This window comes from Perca fluviatilis, chromosome 16 (genome assembly GCF_010015445.1).
Source record: "Perca fluviatilis chromosome 16, GENO_Pfluv_1.0, whole genome shotgun sequence".
Lineage (NCBI taxonomy): Eukaryota > Metazoa > Chordata > Actinopteri > Perciformes > Percidae > Perca > Perca fluviatilis.
In genome coordinates, this window is record NC_053127.1 from 19,497,149 (window position 1) to 19,510,713 (window position 13,565).

General features: G+C 41.8%; 1 protein-coding gene across 1 annotated transcript in view; it reads right to left on the reverse strand.

The window, feature by feature from the left end:
* Positions 1-8,100: 8,100 nt before the first annotated feature.
* Positions 8,101-13,565, reverse strand: part of LOC120544038 (protocadherin-16-like) — an 85,202-nt gene continuing 79,737 nt past the window's right edge. Inside the window, exons 26-29 of the mRNA XM_039777550.1 lie at positions 13,079-13,220; positions 12,764-12,935; positions 12,271-12,680; positions 8,101-12,150 (exon numbers count right to left, since the gene is read on the reverse strand). Of these exons, the coding sequence (XP_039633484.1) occupies positions 10,103-12,150; positions 12,271-12,680; positions 12,764-12,935; positions 13,079-13,220 (2,772 nt within the window). The 3' untranslated portion in view covers positions 8,101-10,102. The remainder of the gene's footprint in view (positions 12,151-12,270; positions 12,681-12,763; positions 12,936-13,078; positions 13,221-13,565) is intronic.

A 13,565-nucleotide genomic window follows, 5' to 3' on the forward strand; every position in this document is an offset into this window, starting at 1 on the left:
GTAATGTGAAACATGTTTCGCCTCTACCACAATCAAGTTTCCCCTTTTAAAGGTTTGGTGTTTGCAGTACTAAAAAGAAGTGGTTTTGTTGTCCGGTTTCTTTTCATTACAGCCTGGTGTTGGTCTAACCTGCCTGATTGAGGGCAGAGAGTGTTTTCTTAAGTTCAGTATCTCTGTCAGACCTTTGGCTCACATCTTGGACACAAACAAAGAGGGCAACGAAGAACTGAGGCTGAAAGAGGATGGTATTGTGGCAGTGGATGGATAGAGGAGAATCAGATGTAGAAATGGTGAGGTTTCATAACTGACACATGGAAGGATACATCAAATGAATAAAAAAGGCATGTCAGGACTCCGAACCTTGTCGTGAACTCAGACTAAGCTGCTGCTGACATTCAATCCTCACTTACTAACAGGCTGACTAACCAGGTCTCCTGCTGCAGTCGCATACCGTTGGAATATAGAGCGAGAGAGAGAAAAACACAGGAGAGTGAACAGAAAGAGGTATGGAGTCCATTAGGACTTTTGCAGAGCAGGGGAGATTGAATAATACTGGCAAACGTTCACTCAGCTTCCCTCCCTTTCCTCTGTACTTTCCAACTGGGTGCCATCCACACAACCTTTGAACTCTGTCTTAGTTAACGGGGACCCATAATTCATGCAAATAAAGAATTTCTAACTAGAAAGGCACCCCACCCCAAAATGTGTTGGCTTGCGACAACACAACCTGTGCAGGGTTGAATGGATCATTCAGGCCCAGAGCATGAGATCATGAATAAATGGGTTACTGCTCTTCATTCTTCACAATCAGTAAAAGCAGTGGATGGCCACAACACAGGATTGTGTTGTGAAAAGGTAAATTTATTTGGGGGTTCTGCTGTTTGGTGTTGTACCTGTTTTTTTTATTGACCTTATTCCAGTGGCCAGTCAATTTACATCGCACATTTGTTACTTCCAGGCTGGACTATTGTAATTCCCTACTGTCAGGTTGCTCAAATAAGAGTCTTAAGACTCTCCAGCTGATCCAGAATGCTGCAGCCGTGTTCTCACAAGAACTAAGAAAAGAGATCATATTTCTCCTGTATTAGCTTCTCTGCATTGGCTTCCTGTTGAATCCAGGATTGAGTTTAAAGTCCTTCTCTTGACCTACAAAGCTCTAAATGGTCTAGCACCATCATATCTAGAAGAGCTCCTAATACCCTATTGTCCTACTAGAGCACCGCGCTCCCAGAATGCAGAGTTACTGGTGGTACCTAGAGTCTCTAAAAGTAGAATGGGAGCTAGAGCCTTCAGTTATCAGGCTCCTCTCCTATGGAACCAGCTCCCGATCTGGGTTCGGGGGCAGAAACTGTCACCTCATTCAAGAATGAACTTAAAACTCTCCTATTTGATAAAGCTTATAGTTAGGGAGTGAGGAGTTGCAGTGTTCACCTAACCGGCCCAACTGCTTCTCTTCATAATTGTTAGATTAATAATACATAACAAAGTAGAGGGAGGCAGGCCAGCCAAGCCAGATCCGGCAGGGGGAGAGTTCTAAGCCCGAAAAAGCTACCTCTCCTTATGACCTGTCTCTCTTAGTTACCTGTTATAGTTACGCTGTTATAGTCCTAGACTCGGGGACTTCCTTCCTTTGACACACTGAGCTGCTCTCTCCTCTCCCTTTCTATTACTGTTTCTATTACTGTTACTATTACTATTTGAGCCGCCCGTCCCAGAAATGCTTGTTACTAATCCTAGCTTCTGGGGAGTTTACCCGGAGTCCTTATGCGCTTTTTTCCCCAGCGCGTATTTCCTTGGAGAACGTTGGCACCAAGACCCTGGTTGCAGCGGTCGCCGTGGTCCTGCTGCACTCCCTGCTGAGCTCAGCGATGCCCTGCAATGTCATGCTGCGTCCTGCTGAACCCTGCAGCTTCTTCCGCTACATCCAGTCACTGTTCCATTATTAATGTGACTACTATCGCCACTGTTCATCACACCCCAACCGGCTCGTCCGACACCGCCTACCAAGAGCCTGGGTCTGTCCGAGGTTTCTTCCCAAGAGGGAGTTTTTCCTCGCCACTCTCGCCATCGCTTGCTCTTGAGGGAATTACTGGAATTGTTGGAATTGTTGGGGGCTTTGTAAATTATAGAGTGTGGTCTAGACCTACTCTATCTGTAAAGTGTCTCGAGATAACTTATGTTGTGATTTGATACTATAAATAAAATTGAATTGAAATTGAACATAAGTTGGGAAACCTATACCAGTAAAAAAAAGTGCACTAATTCAAAATGAATGCAATGCTGCAATAAAACATTTAAAATAAAAAGTCTGATTATGAGTAGACCATGGAAGCTAAGAGAGAGGCTAGCTGATAATTTATTTTGGTTCATTATTTCAAGATCATGTATAATCAAATCTAATTATCGTGTCATCTTGTATAAGAAATGGTGCACAAATGGAGTTGGGTAAACTCATTGTTCCTTCAAGACTTTTGCTGCGTTCCAGACACAATTTTTAGCCCGTAAGTTACGACTTCAAGTCACAACTCACGAATTGGTAGCGTTCCAGGCAAAGTCACGACACACCCTTCTAGCTAGCGTTAGGTAGCGGCTACCTAACGTTGACGTTAGATAGCGCTAGTTGATACTAGCGATTTCTAGTCTGCGACACATTTTGGGCTTCATTTAATAAACATAACCTGTAGCAGTAAACAATCGTATGTGTATTGTTTTGATTACAATGTGCAGAATTACTTTACGTTGCCTATTTATGTCTATTTATTTCTATTTCTCATCGTTAATCACCAGCGTCTGTACAGCATCAACAGGGGTCGCCATTGTTGTTTATGCGTGTGTGACATAAAAAACTGTAACTGGGAGTACAACAATCTGGTACGAGTTCACAGGTAGTAAGTTACGGCTTGACTGCCGTTCCAGGGCACTTTCATGTGTAGAAGGTTGTGAAAACACAGGTTACGGGTTGCCTGGAACGCAGCATTTTCCATCTTGCAGTAATTGCCAGAGAGAACGAAGGATCCCTGAAGAGACAACAGCACATGTGTGTTTGTTACTGCATACTGAGAAAATCAATCTTACTTTTCAAATGAAAAGTTAAACTTAGCATTTCCCAACCTGAAGACAAACTTGCTAAAATGTTAGCAGGGTTGTCATTGTTTTTAAATTAATTTATACATTCTTAATGTCTACACTCCAACATGAAGATAATGATGCTGCTATGAAAAAAACATTTGTGCATTTGTAAAGAGTTCATGGAACAATTTTTATGCAGTTCATATTTCATGTCTTGCCTGGGCCGGTACTTCCAGCCTTCTAAAAGCCAACAGATTGATTGACTGACCATAAAGTGAAATGTTTGGGCTCTCACCAGAGTATTTGACACCTGCACACTTTCACACGGAAACATTCAGGAGCTGTGGGGAAATGAGCATTTTTTATAAGCACATTGTATTTTTCATACATTCATGCTTTGCTGACTGATTGCTCTGTGCTGCAATCCAGAGAAGAATTTATTTTTTTAACATTTAAAAACTTGATTAATGGTGCTATTTTTAAACAATGTACAAACAATGTACATTAAACACAAACGTCAAAATGGCAATTAGAAAGGCTAAAACGGCACCAAACTCTCAGTGGAATTATTATCTTCAATTCTTGTAATTTCTCACTAATTAACAATGTACTAGAGTTCAAACACTGGTTTGTTATTTTGGCTCTATAACGGAGAATCTGATTGCATTTTTAAAGTCCAACAAGTACTGTGGTAAACTCAATTTAGTTTTTCCTCTTACAAGCTCTCCCCTTCTCCCCTCTACCTCCCTCTCCTCCCTCCTGCAGTGTGAAGCGTGAGTGACACTAGTGAGGGAGTCCTGTAAAGCAAGGTCAGCACAAATGAGAACCAGGCTCACACTGACTCAGCTGGCTCCTTTCTCCTGTCACTTTTTTCTAAGCTTGACGCCAGAAAAAAAAGGTGAAAACTCACTAAAAATAGCAATTCAGAGGCCATGGGCCAAAGAGCCCCAGAGACTGTTTTTCCTCCATGAATCCTGTTGGTCACGCAAGTGGAAGAGCACAAAAGGGAGGCAGAAATTAACTTTGTGTAAATTTACAGTTTACCTTTGCACTGTGGATTATTGAGATAATTCTGCAACTTTGAAAACCAGTTGGATCATGGTGATCAATTGTACATCAAAGCTGTTTCTTAAAAGTTGATATGTGGACATTTACCACATGACAGCATCACTGTACAAACAGCACAAACAAGAAGGCAACAACATCACACCGTCTCAACGTACATGCGTACAGGACACGGATCTCCTGAACAACATAGCAATGGAAAACAGTGAGAATCTCCAGCAGAGATAACAACTGATAAACAGCATGAAACTGGATCTTGGCACCAGAGGTACTGCTAAGAGCCTTTGACTGTCAGTGTGTAGGGATGTATGTGTTCATGGTAATTTCCTGGGGTAAGGGAATACCAGAGAGGGGGAACAGATTCACTGGGGCCAGCCTGACCTTGGAGCAAAAGTAGCCTTAGCCAACTTCCACAGGTTTGTTGCTCTGGGAATCTGTTCAAAGAGATTTCTGGTTGAAGAGGACACAATGAATAGATTATTGAATTGAGATACTTTTATCTAACTTTACATGGGAATGTAACATTGTTTAACCAAATAAAGTGAAATGCAAAATCAGGACAATCTCCTGAATGTGTAAATTTCATTTAATTTCATTTCATTTTCAATTTTGATTTCATGAGATGTCTTTTCTAAGATATTTTTGGGAAAGACTTTTAAAGGGAGACGATTTAATATTGCACTTCAATAAACTTGGTGGACTGACATGAATCTAAAAAGAAAAAAAGAAAAAAAATCTGTGCAGGAGAGGCCGAGATATCCTGACTTTTATTCCCATTATGGGTCGAGCAGCAATAATCCTACATTTTCCCATAACAGAATTAGACCCTCCTTGCCTCCTACATGCCCATTTGTTTCAGTCTTAGAGAAGTCACAGAAGACATTATACAACTCTTTTCACAGGCACACTACTCTTTGTGACAAGCAAACTGAAAAATTGGCATGCCCCTTAAAATATTTGGTCACCAAATATGTGCATTTGACTGTCATGCCATGTCTTCAAGCATGCCAGATTTAGTCAGTTTCTTCTGAGGTATGTGAATAACAGTCCACGGGTAAGAAAGAGAAAGCACTGAGCTCCACATGAAAAGAAGAATTCAATGGTGTAGTCAGCGTAACTTACCATTAACATAATTCATTTCTCTAATGTTTCCAATTACTGTTTAAAGCATGTAAATGTATTCATATCAAGTTGCAATACTAAATTGACTTATCATCCATCTTGGATGGCTGATCAAAGTATCTTAAGTTATAAAATAAAAACAGTCCTAACAAGTCTTTCAACTTTCATCAGTATTTCATCAGGATTGATTAAACGTAAGCATTAAGAATGGGATCCTCTAGGCAAAATTATTAATATCTTTCAGACGCTCTTAGCCTTTTTCATAATAACATCAAATTCACACAATATTGCTACACAGACGCCACATTTGGCATTTACTTTACCAACAATTTTTCATTAGTATGTCTTACTAAAAACTTTCAATGACAGCAGTTCAAGAAAATCCCTGAAGAGCATCAAGTTCAGTTAGTTACAATTAAGATTGTAACTTTCAGAGCTGTTCCTCTTTCTGTTCTGTTTTTCCCCTCTCGCTCACTGCACTGACCTACATTCATGAACACTGTATTAACTGCTGCGGTGCATCAATATTTGTCTTTAATATACAGTGCACGATAATTCATACTTAAAAGCTGCATGCATACTTTGTGTTTTAGTAGCTGCACATTAATGTGCATGTACTGATTCATCATTTAATAAAGTTAAACTGATCAAAGACAGAATGAAAGAGCACCTGGACTCTAACTACAGCGTGGGCCAAGTCTAATATGATGTTTACAGGCTTGATTCCCAGAGAGTGCAGCTGCAGATTACCCAGACCCACTGGAAGGAAAACATGCTATTTAACAGTGTGTTTTCTTGAAATGTTTTTCCAAGAGAGACATTTGTGGAGAATATGATTTATAAAAGTACATACTTGCATTTCTCCAAAGGCTTCACCTCTGTTCCAAACTCTTTCAATGACTTTTCGGGCATTTACAATTCAACATATTCCAAAAGCAGTCAGTGAAAGTGATTTCTTAACTATTGAAGATTACATTGGAATTCTGTATTTGTGGTACTCTCCATCTCCCAATATTTTGTATGTCACTGGAAGTGACGACACTTTATAGTAATATTCTCTGTTGTTGCTGTTGAGCATATTAAAGCCCCTTCAAACTTGATTTGAAATCTTTTAGTATTTTACTACTTATAGTATAGTATTTATATATAGTCATGACTTAATAGGAAACTATAAATGTTTAAGTTTGAAAAAAAAAACTTCTTCCAAAGTAAAGGTTAAGGATAGAGAGTATGGGTCCATTCTTTGTCTTAATAAATTCATCTTTTCATTGACAACACATTCATTTCAAGGGTTCAATAGGTTTCCAGTATCATGGTCCTGTATTGTGTATTTCCATTACCTACCACTGTCTCACAGATTAACATTACTAATACTTTATAATAACACACACACGCACGCACGAACGCACACGCACACGCACACACATTTCATAGTGTACAAACAATTTTATATTTGACCTCCATCTCCAGGGGATAGACTTCTGCTCCAGACAGATTTTTACCAGATTTGACTAAATAACCTGCCAAGTATGTGCCAGCAAGAGATGGATCTGGGCCAATATCAGATGGGGAGATTGTTGTGGGCCACGGAATGAATATGTCACTGTGTAGTAGTCTCTAGTTGTGTGTGTGTGTGTGTGTGTGTGTGCATGTGTGTGATTATTTTTTTTTAGTTAATATGTTCTTCATCCTGTGAAGCGTACAATTAAACATCAGCTGACTACAGATGTAAGATTGTTCACTATATAAATGGCACAATCAACATTCAAATATAGTTAGTATTTCAAATGTGCAATTTGTCATCACCTCTCATTTCACATGACCTATTGTGCATGTCTCACTGGTACCACAGGAGCTTCTGTCTCTGGCTCTTTCATTTGCACCTTGTAAAATCCATGTCCAGCTCCTTCTGTACATAACAATAACACAGAAACATTGTACAGCTGTGTGTGATGACCAAATGAGGCAGAAATCCCCAGCAGCTATGCAAACATGTCTGTGCTCCATATGAAATAAACATTTTTCAATTATTCAGCTACATCAACATTATATGCCTTTATATGAGCTGGAAGAACTGAATCCACTGTTGACTGGATCTTGGCTGTATCTCAGGTTTCTCTGATACCTCTAAAGGCTAACCTTTACTGTATCTTGTGATCAAAAAATACTTTTCCCACGGCTTTATCCTAGACACTTGTTAGTAAGGAATAAAAATAAGCGAGTGTTGGTGGTAAACATTTTTCAGGATGTACACATGTTGTCGAGTCAGGGGTTCAAAATGCAGATAATCTATTTGGTGTCATTCTGTAATGTGCATCATATGTCATCAAATAGATTTTCGTCACTGTTGTATATATATTATATAATTTTACCATTAGTTTGCAAATATGTGATTTTGTTTTATTGTGTCTTCTCTTTTTCTTTTGTCAGTCTTGTTGGATCAATCAGTATTTTATATGTTATCCCTTGGATTCAACGAAACCAAGCAAAGAAAATAAAAATAACATCATAATGCTAATATACTGTATTAGCCTGTACAGCATGAAATACTACTGTTCAGTTTTACCTTCAGGTGAATATTTGCTGTTCTTGAAAGCCAGATGGTGACCATAGAAGTAGGTCACTGTCTACTAGCCCACTGGCCTCATAAGGTCCGCTGTGATTCTGCCCAAAGCCAAGTCTTCCCCTCAATTTAGTAATAGCCCTCTCATATATGGCTGAAGTTAACTCCAGCTCCTCAAAGTTACCATTAACAGCTAAGATAACTGCAACACTGGTAAACTTTAAATTATTTTCAGTTCTTCCCTAGTTCTAAAAAAAAAGAAAGATGAATTCTGACTCAAGTTTGTCAAAAGAGATCAGTAGGAATTTATTATTTGCTTTAAATACATAGACAGCTCTTTCTTTTCTGCCATTGCTCCGCTGATCAGTCACTGGCAGTCATCTCAAACTGAACTCCAAATGGAGGTCCTCCAATACAGAAATGTTTCTGAGACAGCATGATTATTCAAGAACATGTTGTGCTAGAGTTAGGCTCATGGCATGTGTGGCTTTTTGCTGAACCAGTGCCAGCTTAGCATGAGGCGATTTGTAGGGTTATGTTGAACAAAAAACAGAGGTAGAAGCCATCTTTTGATAACAAAAAGACATCAAGATCGCTGCAATTACCCCCCAAAAATTGAAAACAGGCCAGAAGAATAAATTCACATGGAAGTAAAAAACACACTTAAAGCTTTTTGCCTCATGCTATGCTAGCATATCGCTAACACTGGATCTGAACAATGAGAGAAAAGAAAGAAGCAGATGATGAGTTAAACACATGGAAACAGACAACACCTCATCATGTTGGTGTCAATCTAGATGAGTGAATCATAGCAATAAAATGCACAGAACCGTGGAAAATAAATACTGCACTGGTTGCTAAATCCTTGTACATTCATCAGGGCTCATGCATTCAGGCATTTGCCTCCCACTTGTCTGGCTCATGTGCTACATTTCTCCAAGCCATGCCACTTTCCTATGAAAATCTATTTCTGTTGTGCTGAGATGAACAACTTCACAGTAAAATGCATTTAAGTTAATGACTGATGTAATTGACTTTAGGAAGCACTTTCTGTCAAAGACACAGAGGTGATCGGCAAATTGAGTTGTCCCTGAATAACAATGGGAATGTGCTGTTGTGCATAACTGCATGCAACAATAGAGTGCTGAACTGCTGGAGAAGCAGGCATTTAGATTGGTAACATATTTTCATCCAGTTGCTGTTTTGGATTTGGGATGATCTACAATCTGACAAAAAAAAATGCTTAAGGTAACAACACAGCACAGTGTGAGCTGTGCTTGGTTTCCTACTGTCAACATGTGGCAAGTCCTATTTTCATATAAATAATGCTAAAAACACAACAAGTCTCCCTCTCACTCACATCAGAACTGTCACAAGAGTCTCTAAAACCATAGGAGACACATACAGTACATAGCGTAGCCTGCATACATACAAATATACATATATGCAAATACACAAAAACAATAACCCCTCCATGTGGAATAATGGCATTTGTGGATCTGAAATCATAATTCTATATAAAAATATATAAAAAAAATCAAAATGGAACAAAAAAAAAGAACTGGCATCTGAATTGGTGAGAAAAACAATAATCATCATTGCTGTTCCACTGTGTGATGCATTGCCAGTTAGTGAATCAATGTCTTTGAGAATTCACACCATATGTCTGTCCATGGGATTCACACATATGTCCAGAGGCCATTTTTAAAGCAGCCACTAGATGAATTTAATACTAGAGTGTAAAAAGGTCCACAGACACAAAGAGAGGAACAAGGTCCTTAGCTCTCTGGCCAGCCAGTGAGGTAACATTAATCACTACACATCTATCTATCTACACACTAAGGGATCTCTGACTGCAGGGCATGACCCATGAAGAGGTCAGTTTACCTCTTAACCCTGATCAGTTCAAGGAGACCTGCGTCACTGTTGACATGGAGGGGTGGGCTGGTCCTGTCAACCCAGGCACATGTTCCACTTTTGTGTATTTCTGTAACACTGCAGACCAATGGAAGTACTTCAAAGAATGCACATTTTCTACCAGGAGAAGGTTAAGTATGTTTGTGTTGGTGTGTTTATTGTCCAAGAGTCATATGGTCAGACACTTGAAACAAGTGTCACAATCTGGACATTTGTGAAAACCTTCATTCTCATGATGAAAACAACAGTACAACTGACGTCTCACTTGCTTTCTTTTGTTCCATGAAAAAGAACAGCCAAAAGCATGCGGCATCATGCTTTGTCCATCACTGTCTTAAAGTTTTTACTTAAATAGTTTTAGAGACATCATATTCTCATTTCGCGATCAGGACTCTGGTCCAGTGAGGGCTCCCTGGTGCTGATCATGGATGTTGAGGGCCCTTGATTGACTCCAAAGGGAGAAACAGCTGGAGATCGAGCTGCCAGAGGGGACAGCGAAGGGGAGAAGCTGGGGGACATTGCTGCTGATGAAATAGATCCCTCGTGACTGATAGGGGACCTGCGGAGTGAAGCCAAGTGGGGGAATGTTCGTCCAATCACAGGGACCTTGGGGGGAACGGACATGGCCCCTGGATGGGCCACTGATGTGATGAGTGGCGGAGGGTCAATTCTAGGTTTGGGATCCATTTTGTGCTTGGGCTGGAAGGGTTGGCGAGGGTTCTGACTCTGCTGGGCAGTTTCATCTTTCAGCCTGGCAATCTCCGTGAAGACATTAGCCAGAGGCTGGAACTGAGGGCACCAGTTGAGTAGGTAATCCCAGTTATAGCTTCCGCGGAGCTCTTCATCACTGGCAACGATAGCTGTGAGGGAACCATCAACTGAAGGTTTACCGTCCTCAGGGAAGGCATAATCCTTCGGGAGGGAAATGTTGAGGCCGCGACCTACTCCCAGGTACCCTCCTCCATCGTCCCTATAGACTGGGAGTTGGCCAGAGAGCAAGGTCCCACTAAGACTGCCTCCCAGTTTCTTTCCTTTAAACCAGGTGCTGCCCTCCAATGCTGCAGGCTCACAGGATATATCAGAGAGCTGGTCAGCATCCTGCTGAATTCCAGAGTCTGGTCCTCTGGCAGAGATGTGCTCCTGCATGGATGAGGTGATGGAGGCAACGCGGGGGTATTCGTTTATCATCCTGATCTCATCATCCTCCGCTGCCTCAGCTGATCCTCTTCCACTGGAGTGAGAGGGATCCAAAGAGCCCCCTCTAGTGTAGGGTCCTCCACCAGCCACACTCTGATCTCCAGCATAGCCTGGCAAGGCCTGGTGGTAGATCCTCTCCCCTCCTGGTCCTGAGTTGCAATCGTCCAATTTCTGCAGTGCAGTTCCTGACGCAACAGTTCTGTTTCCTGCATCCTGGGCTTTCTTCCTCCTGCGTGACTTGACAAGGAACACCACCACAGCCATGACCACAAGCAATATGATAAAACCAAGAGACACAGCAATGATGCTAATCAGCAGGATGTTGACATCGGGGGCCAGGCCAAAGTTGGTGTTTGAGACATCAATGGAGACCTGGGCTGTAGTGGTGCGAGATGCATCTAGAGGGCTGTGAGCTCTCACATCCAGGGCCATCAGCCTGGCTTCCCGTTTGGTCCGGCCCGAGCCACTGCTACTACTGCTGCCAGAACCGTCCGCCTTGAGGAAAATGACCCCAGTGGTTTTGTTTACATCAAAGTACTGAGAGTTGGTGGAAAGAGAATAGAGAACAATACCATCCACCCCTCCATCCTCATCATTTGCCTGGACCTGGCCAATGCTCTGGCCTTTCTTAGCTCCCTCTGGGACTTCAAAGGAGAAATCCGAGGATGTGAAGAGTGGGTCATACTCATCCTCACCTGTAACAAACACCTGAACAGTTACAGTGGCTGAGTGGTTTCCTGAATCTACCGCCATTGCTACAAAGTTAAAAGAGTTGACTTTCTCAAAGTCAAAGGGAATTTTGCTTTTGATTTCTCCGGAGTTGTGGTCCACAGTGAAGCTGTCTTTTCCCGCCACAGACCGCTCCACAATGTAGTACTTCAGTTGTCCAAAAACCCCTGTGTCATGGTCTATGGCATGTAGAACAGTCACAGCTGAGTTTGCAGGTTGGTTTTCCCTGATACTGGCTGTCAGGACTTCCACAGGGAAGAACGGATGATTGTCATTTACATCTTTGACCTCAACAATGACTGGCGCAAGTGCAAAATGACCCTGTCCATCTGAGGCCTGGATGATGACAGTATGTGTGGACTGGTGCTCACGGTCGAGTGCTCGCTGAAGCCGCAAGGCTCCAGTCCACTGGTCCATTGTAAACAAGTTCACCTCATCACCAGAGCTGATCGTATACTGGACCTCAGCATTAGGAGTTGAGTCTGAGTCTGGCAGAAGGACAACAACAGAGCACAATTAATTAACTGCGAGACAAAGAAAGAGAGGAATAGTGAAAAAGGGAGAGAGAATGAGAAATAACTGGACAAAAAGAGAAGACTTTTGCCCACCTGTAGCAGTCAGTCGTATGATCTCAGTCCCAGCGGCAGCTCCCTCACTCAGAGACACAGTATATTCTGCTCTGCTGAAGACTGGAGGGTTATCATTCACATCACCAATTGTTATCACTGCAGCAACACTAGAGCTCCTCTGGGGCACACCACGGTCTGACACCACCACAGTGAGGTTGTAAAGTGGCTTGGTTTCAAAGTCAAGCCCCTCAGCCAACAGCAGAGTCCCAACTGTCTGAAAGCCCCGCCCCTCCAGGAACCGCACACTGCTTTCAATCTGGAATGAATTTCCTTCATTCCCGTTGGCAATAGCAAAGTCAAAGCCACAGTTTTCTCGAGAGAGGTCGCTGTCAAAGGCCTCAAAAGTCAGAACTGTTGCCCCTGGGATGGTGTCCTCAGAAACTGTAGCCCTGCAGACAGAAGAACATTACATATGTGAGGACAGCTGTTGAGGTTACACCATAACACATCCAGAATCTAATGAATGACTGACCTGTACTCTGACTGGTGAAACACAGGAGCGTTGTCATTGACGTCAGAGATTTGGACCTGGACAGTGGTGAGGGAGGAGAGCGAAGGCGAACCTCCATCACGAGCTTCAATAACAATACTGACTGACTGACGTTCAGGGTCAAACTCAGCTCTGTGATTGATGAACAGGGTTCCTGGATACAGAGAGCAATGACAGGGAGTCAGACATTATTTTTAAAGTAAATGTAATGAATTACATATTACTTTCTTTTTAAACTGGAAACTTATTTATGGAGCTAAACTACTGTATATCAGGGAGGAAGCCAAGGGTGTCTACCGTTGTTGGGATCAATGTAGAAACCCTCCTGGGTTGATGACGTCACTCTGTAGGTGATCTTTCCGTTCTCACCAGAGTCCCTGTCAGTTGCTGTTACTGTGACAACCACACTTCCTGGTGGCGTGTGCTCGGGCAGAGTTACCTGGGGTGCAGAGATATTAATAACAACATTTGAACATCAGGAAAAAGAAACAAATAAGGAGAAAATGGACTGCATAAATGCTGTAATACAATTAGCAAAGGTCAACAAGCACTAAACTCACAGAGGGGAAAATTGCATTTTATATTGTAATTCCTGTTTTTCCTGAGTTTGTGCTAATGTTGAGGTCATTTCCTGAGACAGAGAAGTAAATATTATACATGATCTCTGAAACCTTTCCCCAGTCAATAGTAGGCAGTAAACTTTTATCACCCCACAGTGTGCACCTTGGGAATGTACATGTGTTTTTTACAGTATGTGTACAAGTGCAATGTTCTCCTTCTGCTG